The sequence below is a fragment of the Chionomys nivalis genome, chromosome 8 (genome assembly GCF_950005125.1).
Source record: "Chionomys nivalis chromosome 8, mChiNiv1.1, whole genome shotgun sequence".
Classification (NCBI taxonomy): domain Eukaryota; kingdom Metazoa; phylum Chordata; class Mammalia; order Rodentia; family Cricetidae; genus Chionomys; species Chionomys nivalis.
Window position 1 is genome coordinate 52758371 of NC_080093.1, and position 13401 is coordinate 52771771.

Consider the following 13401-nt stretch of genomic DNA (forward strand, 5'->3'; position numbering starts at 1 on the left):
GAACAAGAAAGTCTGTGTTCCCATAAACTTTATTTATAAGAACATGTCAGAGGGCAGATTGGACCAAAGGGCCAGAACTAGCCTAACCCTGCTCTAGACTGTCCCCTGTATCCCAGAAGTGACCTCAACTTCAGCAAACATGTCACAATAGAACCTCAGTTGCTGCTTCACCCTGTGAAACCTGTGTTCTGTGTTGAACAATGAATCGGGTCCGTTTGTAGACCCAGGTCCCTGACTGTCTCCTTTCGCTAGGACAAGGATAGGGAGAAGATGTGGGTGTTGTGATGGGCTTCAGGCCACTGTCTTTTATAATAAACTGTCCCCAAGTCTCTTGTTCTGATTGGCAGCTTGTACATGTGGTATGCATTCTTGCACACCTCCTTTGTACGTGTAATGTACATTCTTGCACACCTCTGATTTTCACGTAAGGTGGGATAGACCAGGAACTCCAGGCTGCTGGCTCCTCGCTGAGGTAGGAGAAGATCATATTGGTACTGGACAGTACTAGGCAGTTAGAGGATATTCTTCCAGGCTCACAACTTTCCTGACGCCTTTGTATCCTTGGCCTCTGGAGTCACTAGGACAAACCCTGGGTTCTTACCTTGTCATTGTGTCCTGGGACAGTAAGCTCATGGTACCAAGTACCCTGAGGGTTATGGTTGTCACAATTACATGGAGCCTCTGGGCACAGCAGAGGCTGCAGGCAGGTCAGGTGCAAGGTCCCACAGCCACGAAGGCTCTCCCAGAACATCCCAAAGGAACTGAGCAGGACTCAAGGGTGCAAAAAGTAATCACAGCCAGGTTTGGTGGTACACACCTTTAATTCCAGTGCTCAGGAGGCAGGGGCAAGCAGGTCTTTGCCAGCCTGGTCTACACAGTGAGTTCTAGAACAGCCAGAGCTACACACTGAAACCATGTCTCAAAAAGAAAGAAATTATATAAGCAAGCAGGCGTGTCCAGTGTTCTGACACCAAGGCACAACATTGTCATTTACATAGCTGAGACAACCTTACAATCAAATTACAAACAAAATAGCAAAAAGGAAAATCATAGCTTTTAAAGTTTACAATTTTATGTTGGGCCACATCCATAGCCGTGGTAGGCCACATGCAGCTCATGGGTTGGAAACACCAGCCAGAAGCCATCTGTCTGAATTACCAGATCATCTGAGCAGTTCTGTCTGTACATAGCCTGCTGGCCCCTGAGTAAGACCCTACAAGCCTCCATCGTTTCTCCAGGGCACCTCCCCAGATCTAAGCCTAGGTGGAGAAACCTCAGAAGTCAGCCTCAGCCTCCCAGTACTGTGGGACAGTGGCTCTCTGGCCACACATCTTAGATTGGAATGAATACAGAGAAGTGTCTCACTCATTCATAAAACAGCAGAGATTTGCAGTCGCCACACGCCACACCACACTCATCACAGCACACAGAACAGCAGCTGCCTCACTCAGACTCAGTTTCAGCCTCAGCTCTTGGCTCATGAGAGAGCCAGCCACAAAGATGTTGAGAGGGTTGGTTTTTTCTTTGTTTGTTTGCTTTTGTTTTGTTTGTTTGTTTGCAGGCTTCTGGGAGGATGGTGGCCCTGAGCCTGTGGGCTTCGTTTGGCCACGTTCTCTCTCCTGTCTCCCGTGGCTCCCAGTGGCTGCTTTGCATTGATTCCCCCCCCCCCCCGCTATGGAACAAAATTACTTCGTGTGGTTTTTTTATATATATATTACATTTATTTGTATGTGCATGACACAGCACACGTGTGGAGGAGATCAGAAGACAACTTTAGGGAGTCTGTTCTCTCCTTCCGCAGTGTGGGAACTGAGGTATTGAAATCAGGCCATCTGGCCTGGCCATAAGCACTTTTACTGGCTGAGCCTTCTTACTGAGCCACAGTTTTGTTTTTAAGACAAGGTCTATGTAGTCCAGGCTGACCTCCAACTAGCTATGCAATTGAGGATGACCTTGAATTTCTAATCCCCTTGCCTCCATCTCCAGAGTGCTGGGTTTGCAGGTGTGTGACACCACAGCGTGTTTGTGTGGCGCTGGGGGTCCAGCTACAGTCCCAGCCCCATGAAACTAGTTTATTGAAACAGATCCACTACCGATTGGCATGTCAGCCTGTGCTTCCGGGTGTGTCCTTCTTCCTGTCGTCCCCGGATGGCGGTGGGGACAGATCCATGTTTCCTGTGCTCTAAACCGTGGAGGTCACGGCCTGATATGATGCTGAGGGAGCCTATGGGGACTATTCTCTGGGTTCTTTATTCTAGAAACTTCTAGTTCCCCTTGCCCTGACCTTGAATTGAGTCACTGTTGTGTGTTGAGTTGTTTAAAATAGTGTTCACAGGAAGGGTGAGCCATTGCCTAGACCCACATCCCCATCCAATATCAGCAGTACCCCATCCAGTTCCACCATCCAGTGCTCTCTTTCCCCACCCACCCTCAGAAGCGCCGGAATGGTCCAGAAGAACCGACCAACAAATGGAAGCAGAGGGTTAGGACAGCCATGGCAGGGGTGAAATTGGTACTTCTCTATTTTGGGGCATCTTGAGCCTTGACACCATTTGCAGGCCTTCTTGGTCACTGTGTCTGTCCCTGGCCACCTCTGTGGTGTGTTCTTGGAATATTCCCATGTGTGTTCCATCCCCGCCTTCCACCCGCGGTTTGCCATGTGTTGCAATGTCACTGCATGGCTGTCAGGGATCCACAGGGAGCAGATGCAGCTTCGTGTGGGCTCTGGAGACATGCCTGTCATGGGTGTCCACGACTGCTTTTTGTTTTTTCGTGAGTGTGCATGCAGACACCGCTGGAATGAGTGACCTCCCGAGTGACATCCATGCCAGCATGCTGGGCTCCAGTGTGTGTTTTTGTCTTTGAAAGCCCCTTCCCAACACGCTTGAAACTGCCCAGGCTAGTGACCAACTGATCCCCAAGGTCCCTCCAGGCTAGCCAGCTCAGGGCCCAGGAGAGCCTCTCTGAGCGATGTGGCCCCAGGTCACCCTGGCCTGATGGTGCTCTGAGCAGCGCTAGGCACTTGTCCCAGCAAGTGTCTGCTCAGGCACTTGTTCCACCTGCTCGGGAAGAGGGGAAATAGCTATTGTGGTCTGGGTAGTAAACGACCCAACAGCCTTAGCCCTAGACAGAAAACTGCAGGAAAGAAGAGTCTCAGTCGTGGGCAGCTCCCTCTCAGGTCATACAGTTCTTAGGGAGCAGTGGGCAATGCCATGCCCATGCACAGAGGAGGCCTAGCCCCCAAGGCCACTACCTTCTCTGTCACTTTGTGACCCTATCCAAGGAGCACTAGGCCCTATGTGCTTCCCCTTTCACTAGACTGTCATGTTTGCTCAGCGTCTTCTGGGGGTTTCTCTGAGTTTTTGTGTGTACTGCTGTCCACCCACTGGGATGGTTTCCAGTAAGTGACCAGATGGTTTCATGTTGCAGACAGACAAGGTAAAGCTGACCTGGAGGGACCGCTTCCCAGCCTATTTCACCAACCTTGTCTCCATCATCTTCATGGTAAGTTCTAGAAGGTTGGAGAGGCTGGGAATCAGAGGTACCCTGCACTCATTTTGAGACACAGTGACCTTGACTCCTGGAATAGAGAGAGAATGGAGGGAGGGGGACTCCCTCTTCTATCCTAGAGATGGAACAGGCTGGGTTTGTGGTGGTCCTGAGGTATGTGATCTGACTCTGGGGACACACAGCCTTCACTAAGTGTGGGGTGGCTCCCACTGGGATCTCCTCTGACAATCTTAGAGAAACCAGTAAAGAAATTTCACCAGATGGTCAGGCATGGCAGCACACTCTTATAATCCCAGCACTCAAGAGGCTGAAACAGGAGTATTGCTACAAGTTCAAGGCCAGCCTGGGCTACATAGTGAGACTGTGTCTCAAAACAAAATCTAAGAAAAGAATTTAAAGAGGAAGAGCGGGACAAATGGCTCTGAGCTGATTCAAATGACCCAGCAAATGCCGATGGCTCTCAGGGGACTCTCATCCTCATTGATGTCACCTGTACCTTTCTCAATCTTCAGGTGGCCTGGGTCACTTGTAGTCAGTCACCTTTTGTCTAACCTGGGAGGTTTTGATGAGATCCTGGCTGAGCTGCCTAGCCTTTCAGCCCCAGAGTTCCATCAATCACCTGCCTCAGGGCTTCCCTGGGTCACTCACTGAATGACCCAGTCAGTCTTCGCAGCTAGCCGGGTCTGACTCCACTCCACCGCTAGCGAGGAAACTGGTTCAGAGGCTGTTCCTTGGAATGCCAGCCAGTAGGGCAGTCAGGAGTCTCATTTCTTCATCTGCCCCAGGAGCCCCTCATGTTTCATATGAGATGGATAGATAGCCTTAAGTCAGGGTGGGTTTCCTAGGCATGGTGCCCCCGTCATAGAAAAAAGTGTAGACCTCAGCTTCACCCACCCCGACCCCATACACTGTTGCACACAGCGGGGGAACTTAGCTGTCTTAGAGGATCCAGAAAGAGGCAGCCTCTACAGTGGGGATCCCCAGTCTGCTTTCCTTTCCCCGGTGAAGCCGGGACTACAGGAAGACCAGCTCAGCCTCCTTTGCTTGGGTTGTTTGATGACGTCTTGCTGTCCAGGCTGTCCCTGAGCTTTTGAACCTTGGCCTCTCAAGTACCTGGGACTCCAGATACACTCTCACCCTCATTTTGAGAGTGACACGTTCCCTCAGGTTCTGAAACATACCCACAGAATGACACCCCAGCCCTCAGCCAGTGAAGGGCAACAGGAACTAAGACCCCAGCAGCCCCAGAGCCCAACTGCTCCTAGCAAAAGGACCAGGGAAGGTTAGGACAAGGGCGGGTAGCCTAGGGCTGAGTGTGACCAAAGGCACTGGCTTCTCTGGACTTGTTTCTGCTCGCTTAATTCTGGTTGCAACACAGTTCTAAGGTCAGTTCTACATTCCTGTAAGGAAAAGGGAAGGTTGCGAGTAGAGCACAAGATGGACAGCAGAGACTGCCTGTCTGTGAAGGGGGAGTCCTCAAAAGACCCTCCCACAATGTATCTCATTGGTCAAAACCTTTCTTCTACCCACCTGCCCAGCAGAAAGGCTTAATAAGGAATGCATGGTGATCTAGCAGAGGTAGGTGTGTGAAGCCAAGGCAGACAGACGTGCACAAAGAACCAGACGGCTGTCTTTTCCCAGAAGAGAATCGTGTCACACGTCAGGCTCACGGGCTAATGGAGAGGCAGCTTTGTCCCTGACCCCAGAGTTCCATTCAGGCTGCAGATGTTGATGTCCCACCAGTGCTGGTCCTGAAGACATTAGTGTGCACGGGCAGCCAGAGGCACAGGGCACGGGGCTTGTGGCTCCCGTGGAGGAAGGTGGAGGATTGCCTCTGCTGAGTCACCACGGAGCCAGAGCCATCCTAGCCTCGCATGCTGGCACAAGAGGCGTCCTTATGGCCGGGAGGAGCCTCTTGGCAGGCCTGAGGGGTGTTCCGAGGAAAGCCCTCACTCCCTGGCACAGCCCAGGGTGTGGTATCCATGTCTTGTGCTTACAGGGAATAGTGGGGGGCTGCAGATGGTTTCCCAGGCAGGGTATTTCTCTGCTCAGTCACTAACAGATGGCTGAAAAGGCCTGGTTATGGCCCATAGTGTGCAGGGCAAGTCTTCTGAGGAGACCCCAAAGGCCATGTTCCCTGGCTGGGCAATATAGGGCAGCAGGGGCTATGCCAGGAGCCTTGGAGGATCATGCCAGCAAGGACAAGACCTGCCCTACATCCAGGACACAGAGACCAGAGCCTGTCTAGAGCAGCCAAAATCTACACATGAGACCGAAGCCCAGCTAGGCTCTGCTTTGTGAGCCTCAGACATGCCCACCCTCGCCCAGCAAGCTCTAGGGTGGGGTGTCCACACCCTTGGGCTGGGCAGAGACTGGGTCTTACCCGCGAATCTGTGCCAAAAGGAAAAGGAACCCAGACAGACAGACGGTAGCAGGCGGAACAAAGCTGTCACTAGCTTTCCACCCCTCTCTCAGGCACCACCAGTCTGACTTCCATGGAATGTTGAGGCCTGAGATGGCTTTGGCTAGCCTTAGGGCCTGCTGGCATGGAAGAGCTAGAAGGTAGTTCTAAGAAAGCAGTGGGGAGGGGACCCTGGCCATGCCCCAGTAGACCCCAGGATGCCACCATCTGCCTGACCACAGTGGCATGAGGGCACCTGGCTTAGCCCTGCACACAATACAGAAATCTGCTCTCTCCATCTCCTGGGGTTGGGAAAGCATCCCGGCAGCCAGCCTGATCTAACAGACACCAGGACAACCACTGGGGTGTGGCTACAGTGTCCCGGGCTCTACTTGGGGGATAATAAGGGATAGTAATACATAGATAGTAATACAGGCTTGAATGGACCCACTAGTAAAGGCCAGTCCCTGCGCTGGGTCCCCTGACCTAGCCACACAACCTCTCTGGTCCTTGTGCTTGTTCTGTGGGTTGACTCCTGCAGAGCACCTGGCATCTGGTGGGGACTCCAGTAATTCCAGCTTTGGTTCTGACGCAGAAAATTTGGGGGTTAGGAATAGATGGGCAGGTTTAAGGGAGCTCTTCACCTTCCCCAAACCACCCCTGCCATTCCCACTAAGCTTGTCCACGCCTGCCCTGCAGATTGCAGTGACATTTGCCATCGTACTAGGAGTTATTATCTACAGAATCTCCACGGCTGCAGCCTTGGCCATGAACTCCTCCCCCTCAGTGCGGTCCAACATCCGGGTTACGGTCACAGCCACGGCTGTCATCATCAACCTTGTGGTCATCATTCTCCTGGATGAGGTTTACGGCTGCATTGCCAGGTGGCTCACCAAGATCGGTGAGTACTGAGTGCAGGATGGTGTGGACAGCACGGCCCTGATGCAGGGCTAGCCTTGGAGCAAGCAGCCTGGACACCAGGCTCTGGCCGGTGCTAACTGCCCCTGGCCTGGGCTATCTGTGAGTGGTTACTCTGTCTTTCCTCAGAGGTCCCGAAGACAGAGAAGAGCTTCGAAGACAGGCTAACCTTTAAGGCCTTCCTACTCAAGTTCGTGAACTCCTACACTCCCATCTTCTACGTCGCCTTCTTCAAAGGCCGGTAGGAACCCCTCAACCCTGGTTCTGCTGCCTCCACCACTCTGGTAAAAGGCTCTGTCCTACCTCTTCCTTCCTGTTGGTGGAAGGCCCCCATAGCCCAGGGAAAACAGGAAGTACAGCTTCCACAGCCCTGATGTTCTAGAGAGAGCTAGCTTCATCTGGGATGGTAGAGCGGGGGTGGGGGGGTGGGGGGAGTGGGGGGGTGGCTAGCAATACAGATCCCAGGCAGTAAGGACCTCTGCCAGTAGACCTCAGACAACAGCCAAGACAGAAACCTCTGATAGTGCCCTCAACAGGCCAGGTGGCACCATGGGAGTGAAGTGGCATATAGGCGTGGGCACTGAGAGCCAGGGAAGGAAGGAGCCTGTGGGAAATCCCTGGTGGCTCTGACTGCAAAAGTACAGGCCCTCTGGGTGGCACTTCCTGGGGGCTGAATCCGGCTCCTCCCTAACCTCTACCCAACCATCCCAGGTTTGTCGGACGACCGGGCGACTATGTGTACATCTTCCGCTCTTTCCGGATGGAGGAGGTAAAGTGTCACCTCCCTTTCCCAGCAACCTTCTGCTTAGCTCCCTGTCCTCCGCGCTTCTGCGCTCCAGCCGGAATACTTTCCTGCATCTTCGCATATCCACATAGATGTATAACGTCTTGGTTTCTTTCCCTGTTGCTGTGATTAAGACCCCTGACAAAAGCAGCTTAGGGAAGAGAGGGTTACTTCTGCTCACAGTGCAAGGGTGCAGCTAGCTCGTCATGGCAGGGACGTCAAAGCAGCAGGGGCTTGAAGCAGCTGCTTGCATCACAGGCACGGTCAGGAAGCAGAGAGGGTGAATGCTGTGCTCGGTTCTTGGTCTCTGTTTACACATCTGGGATCCTGGGGGAGAGAGTTATTGGACATGATGGTCCACACCTATCATCCCAGCTGAGAGCCACGTGGTGAAAATCTGTCTCGAGAAAGGCACGAAGGGAGGGGAGAAAGTGGGAGGAAGTCATGCTTAGAGTTTGTTAATACTTTTTTTTTGGTTCAAATTTTTGTTTTTTTTTTTTAATTTTATAAAGATGTATCGATTCATTAATTATTTATGTGTATATATGTGTGCCTTCTTGAGTCGATATACATCACATATGTGTGAGTGCCTGCAGAGGCCAGAAGGCATCAGATACCCTGGAATTGTAGCTGGTTGTGAGCCAACTGATACGGATACTGGGAACCCAGGTCCTTTGTAAGAGCAGTTAAACACTCTTAATAGCCGAGTCATCTCTCCAGCCTCCTTTAAAATCTTATTTTTACTACACCTACTTATTTGTTGTGTGTGTATACACACACATGCTGCAGCACATGTTAGAAGCCAGAGGACAACTCACAGGGGTCCGGTCTCTCCTTCCACCTCCTGGTTCTCTGGGATTGAACTCAGGTCTTCAAGTTCAGTGACAAAAACCTTTACTCATGGAGCCATTGCACCTACCCTGTTTTTATCAGTACATATTAATTACATATAATGGGTCTCATTACATGTTAATATATATATGTAACATACTTTGATCATATCCACCCCTTGCTCCCTCTTTTGCCCCCTCACTTAACCCTCTCTTCCCCCTTCTGCCTCTCTCTCTCTCTCTCTCTCTCTCTCTCTCTCTCTCTCATATTTGTTTGTTTGTTTGTTTGTTTCTTTGTTTGTTTGTTTGAGACAGGGTCTCTCTGTGTAACAGCAGCCCTGGCTGTCCTGGGACTTGCTTTATAGACCAGGCTATCCTCAAACTCACAGAGATCTGTCTGCCTCTACTTCCCAAGTACTGGAATTGAAGGCGAGTGCCACCACATGCGGCTTCTCTGGCTCCTCTCTCTTTTTAAATACCTCAATAAGCTTCCTTGGGGCTACTTTCCATTTTGTTTTGTTAGCCTTTGGCTGTTTCCCTCTCTGGTTAGAGTAAATTAAGAAGGAAAAACAGACCTTGGCTGCATTTCTCTTTAACTTCAGCATGGCAGCGCCCACCTCTCTAACCTTAGACACAGTGCTGGAAACATTTGGCTTCTGCTCCCCGCCCCCTATCCTCCCACCCCATCCCCTTGCTGGCCTGGAAGGTCATCTTCTGGCCCTGAGTCCTGTCCTACAGGCTTGCTCCTTTACATTTGGGGCTGTCAGTGTTCGACATTTCCAGCCCATAAAAAATCTCAGATTATCAGAAAATAAGGGGACGAGGGCTGGAAAGATAGTCGGTCAGTAAAGTACTTGCTCTGCAGGCTTGAGGACCTGGTTCTGATCCAAAGCTCCGGTGTGGAAGGCCAGGTGTGGGGCTGGAGGGATGGCTAAGTGGTTAAGGGTGCTTTCTGCTCTTGCAGAGGACCCAGGTTGGATTCCTAGTTTCTACACTGTGGCTCATAACCACCTGTAACTCCGGTCCTGGGGCATCTAATGCCCTCCTTTGGCTTCCATGGGCACCAGGCATATATATGGTACACAGACATATATGTAGGCAAAACACTCATACACATAAAGTAAAATAAAAGTAATTCTCTTAAAAGCCAAGCTGGATGGTTCCTGAGGAATGAGTGACTCCTGAGACTGACCTCTTCTACCGCTTTCCCCTATGCCCTGAGACGGGCCTCTCACTGAGTGGGAAGCTCGCTGTTACAACTAGGCTGGCTGGCCAGAGAGATCTTGGTGTCCACCTACCTCTGCCCCCACCCCACGATGCTGAGATAACAGACGCATGCCACCATGCTTGGCTTGGGAATCAAACTCAGATGTCCATGAGTACCAAGCAAGTGTTCTTACCCACCCAGTGTCTCCCTAGCCCTTAACCTAACTTTTAAGAGGCTAGGAGTTGCCCCACAAGTTGAGAGCTAGCCTCATCCCTGACCTAGAGCCAGACTCGATCTGACTTGCCCTCTGCCCCACAGTGTGCTCCAGGCGGCTGCCTCATGGAGCTCTGCATCCAGCTGAGCATCATCATGCTGGGCAAGCAGCTGATCCAGAACAATCTCTTCGAGATCGGCATCCCGTGAGTGGCACCTACCGTGGGGTGGGGGTGGGTCAGAGTAGAGGGATGGGCAACTCTGGTGGACTCTCAAAGTAGCCTCTGTGACAGGTGAGGCATTAGCCTCTTCGGGGAAAGAAGACATCAGAAGTCAGGAGGTGAGGAGGGCGGGGAGGAAACATGCAGCGAAAGTTGCCCCATTGTAGACAACATGGACTCCCACCCTCAGGATGCCACATAGCCCTTGGCTTGTACCGGCCCCTGAGTGGCAGAGTAGACAGCCAGGGGCCAGTCCTTTTCATCTTGTTCCTCAGAAGTACAGAATCCCTGGAGCCAGGCCCTCAGTGAGCAAAGGAGAGGCTACAGGGGCATGGGATAGCCCACATGTCTGGGTCTCTCCCAGGGTCTCCCATGGCCATAGATGGCCTCTCACACTCCCTACCTCTCAGCATCTTAGGAAACCAGAAGAACCATGCTGCCTCTGGGAGAAGGGCGGAGCTATTAGTCCCCTTCCAACAGATATATAACCAAGCATGGTGGCACATACCTTTGTTCCCAACACCAGGGAAGAAGAGGAAGGTAGATTTGTGTAAGTTTGAAGCCAGCCTTGTCTACATTAATAAATTCGAGGCCAGCCAGGCTTAATAGTGAGACCCTGGCTCAAAGCAAAACAAAACAACAAAACAAAACAAAACAAAAAAAATGCCTATAATGCCATAATGCCTATTTCACTACGCTAACCCGTGGCTCAGGCTCAGAGCAGACATGGTAGTGTAACTCAGAGGTGCTGGTGGGTACAGCCCGCTGACACAGCACCCCCTGCAGGAAGATGAAAAAGTTCATTCGCTACCTGAAGCTGCGCAGGCAGAGCCCCTCTGACCGTGAGGAGTACGTGAAGCGGAAACAACGCTATGAAGTGGACTTCAACCTCGAACCCTTCGCCGGCCTCACGCCCGAGTACATGGAAATGAGTGAGTCGCATCCTGGGGCAGGGCCGTGGGCACAGGCTATGGGAGATGCAGGGTGGACAAAGTCGAGGGATCTGGACGTGGTGATGGATGCTTGCCTGTGATCCCAGCACTTGGAGACTGAGGCAGGAGGCTTTTGAGTTTGAGGCCAGCCTGGGCTACATAGTAAGAGCCAGCCTCAAAAACAAAACAAACAAGAACAAAAAAAGGACAACTGGGGAGATGGTTTGATTGTAAGTACCTTTTAAGCACTGAAATTTAAGCTCAATCCCTAAAACACATTTTTAAAAAATACAAAACTGGGTGTGGTGATGTGTGCTTGTAATCCCAGCACTGGGGAAACAGGAAAAGGGTCCTGGGGCTCACCAGCCAGCCAGCCTAACCTAGCCTGCTTGGTGAGTGCCAAATCAAAGAGAGATCCTGTGCATAAATAAATAAAATGGACTATACCTGAGGACCTGAGGGAGGGTACAGGCAGTTGACTTCTGACCTTTATTCATGCGCACACACACACACACACACACACACACAGGCGGGAGAGGGAAGCAGAGCGGGCCACCAGGACAGAAAACAGGGAAAGGGCTGTGAGGCTGGGATGCCCGTGACCTCAGTGCCTTTATCCATTCAGCAGCATCAGACAGAGGTAGGAACAGGAGATGCCTAGCCTAGACTCTTGGCTGTAGACTCCCTCCTCCAGTCTGTAAACATAGCCCCTTGCCTTCAACCCTGTCTTCCAAAGGCCTAGGACAGGCAGCACATGGTCACCTGCCACACAGTGTGACATATACAGCCAAGCAACAATTCCTTCTCCCTCTGCTTCCCTCACCAGCGAGATCAGCCCCATTGTAGGGTCCCAGCATTTGGGGTACCATAGCTACACCCTTTGAGAGTCCTCCTTTGGGTCTGTGGCTCCCCTCTTCTTCCTGAGCACCAAAGTACCCAACTCCCCCTGGGCTTGCTGTGACCCCAGCAAGAAACCAGTATTCATATTGAGGCCTGGGTAAGCCTCATCAACAGAGCATCCCTGCGTGGAAAGATGCTGAGAGGTAGCCAAGGAAGTAGCCAAGGTAGCCTATGTGGCCCTAGGGCCTTCCAGGCTCTCCTGGTCCATCCTGCACCTCCGCTCTGCTCACACTGGACTCCACATTGTTCTGCAGGCGTGTGACTCAGGCCTGCCATGGGCCTTTGCATTTACTGTACCTCTGCTGAGATGCTGTCCCTCAAATACCTGCATGGTCCTCTCTCTCCTTCCTCCAAGACTCTGCTTAGACTGTCCCCCAAAAAAGGTTTTCTCTGACCACAGGGGCTAAAAGAGTTGGTCCTCCCCTATGCCTGGGATCCTACTCCTCCTCTGACCCCACTCTAAATCCAGCTGGCACCATCAGTTGCTCTTCCGTCCTGGTCTGTCTGTCTGTTTTGCAGAAGGATGTGGAGGGAAGACCTTTCCTTCTCACCCTTCTCACTCTTTTTTTTTTAAATGCTAAGTGTCCCTGATTGATCCTAGGGGACGTCTTGATCCCCAGCTTTCACATGCTTTTTTTTTTTTTTTTTTTTTTTTTTTGAGAGAGAGAGAGAGAGATTTGTGTACTGCCTGCATGTGTGCCTAAAGGCCAGAAGAGGGCACCAGATCTCATTACAGATTGTTGTGAGCAACCATGTGGTTGCTGGGAATTGAACTTGGGACCTCTGGAAGAACAGCCAATGCTCTTAACCACTGAGCCATCTCTCCAGCCCCTTTATCCCACTCTTTACTGCTATCCCCTACCCCTAGAATGAACCCAAGCGCACAGCAGATGCTCCATGCATGTTCACTGGCTGTGTGGATAGGTGAGCACAGTCAGGAAGACTCAAGCACAAGGGAGCTTAGACTCGCATGGCCTCAGTCAGCATGGACGGGACTCAAACACGCAGTATCAGGCCTGCCCCAGGTCCTGGCAGGGCAGGAACCGCTCTGGATTCTGCATTTGCCATGGTGCTGAGAGGCCAGGCAGGCCTGGTATGTGGCCCCAGCGCTCCTCAACCTTGGCTTAGAGGACAGTGATGAGCAGGTGCCCTTTAGACTGTGGAGCACTCTACCCCCACATGTACCTCTCCATCACTCTCTCTGTTCATGTGGTTCTAAGCAGGTTACTCTCAACTGCCCTCATGACTGGCAGGGGTCATCTTGCCCCAAGATTCAGGAGAGCATGGTGTAGGGGCAACCAGGACTACAAGCTCCTTTCTTCCCCCTGTTCAGCCCCAGGGCCCTGGCCAGCAGAATCTGGGCACTGGCCCTCCTGTCCCCATTGTCAGCCTCTGCCCTCTGAGGAGGCTCTGGGAGACCAGATACCACAGAGAAGTGCCCTGTGGTTAACTGAGATGTGGTCATTTCTCTCAACTACTGGACTT

At 51.8% G+C, this 13401-nt stretch overlaps 1 protein-coding gene across 2 annotated transcripts in view; it reads left to right on the forward strand.

The window, feature by feature from the left end:
- The window catches only part of Ano1 (anoctamin 1), a 150992-nt gene that overhangs the window by 119458 nt on the left and 18133 nt on the right, over positions 1-13401 (forward strand). For both annotated transcript variants that reach the window (XM_057778419.1, XM_057778420.1), the window contains 6 exons: positions 3430-3504; positions 6611-6812; positions 6959-7070; positions 7541-7598; positions 9969-10069; positions 10871-11016. In XM_057778419.1, coding sequence (XP_057634402.1) covers positions 3430-3504; positions 6611-6812; positions 6959-7070; positions 7541-7598; positions 9969-10069; positions 10871-11016 — 694 coding nt within the window. The remainder of the gene's footprint in view (positions 1-3429; positions 3505-6610; positions 6813-6958; positions 7071-7540; positions 7599-9968; positions 10070-10870; positions 11017-13401) is intronic.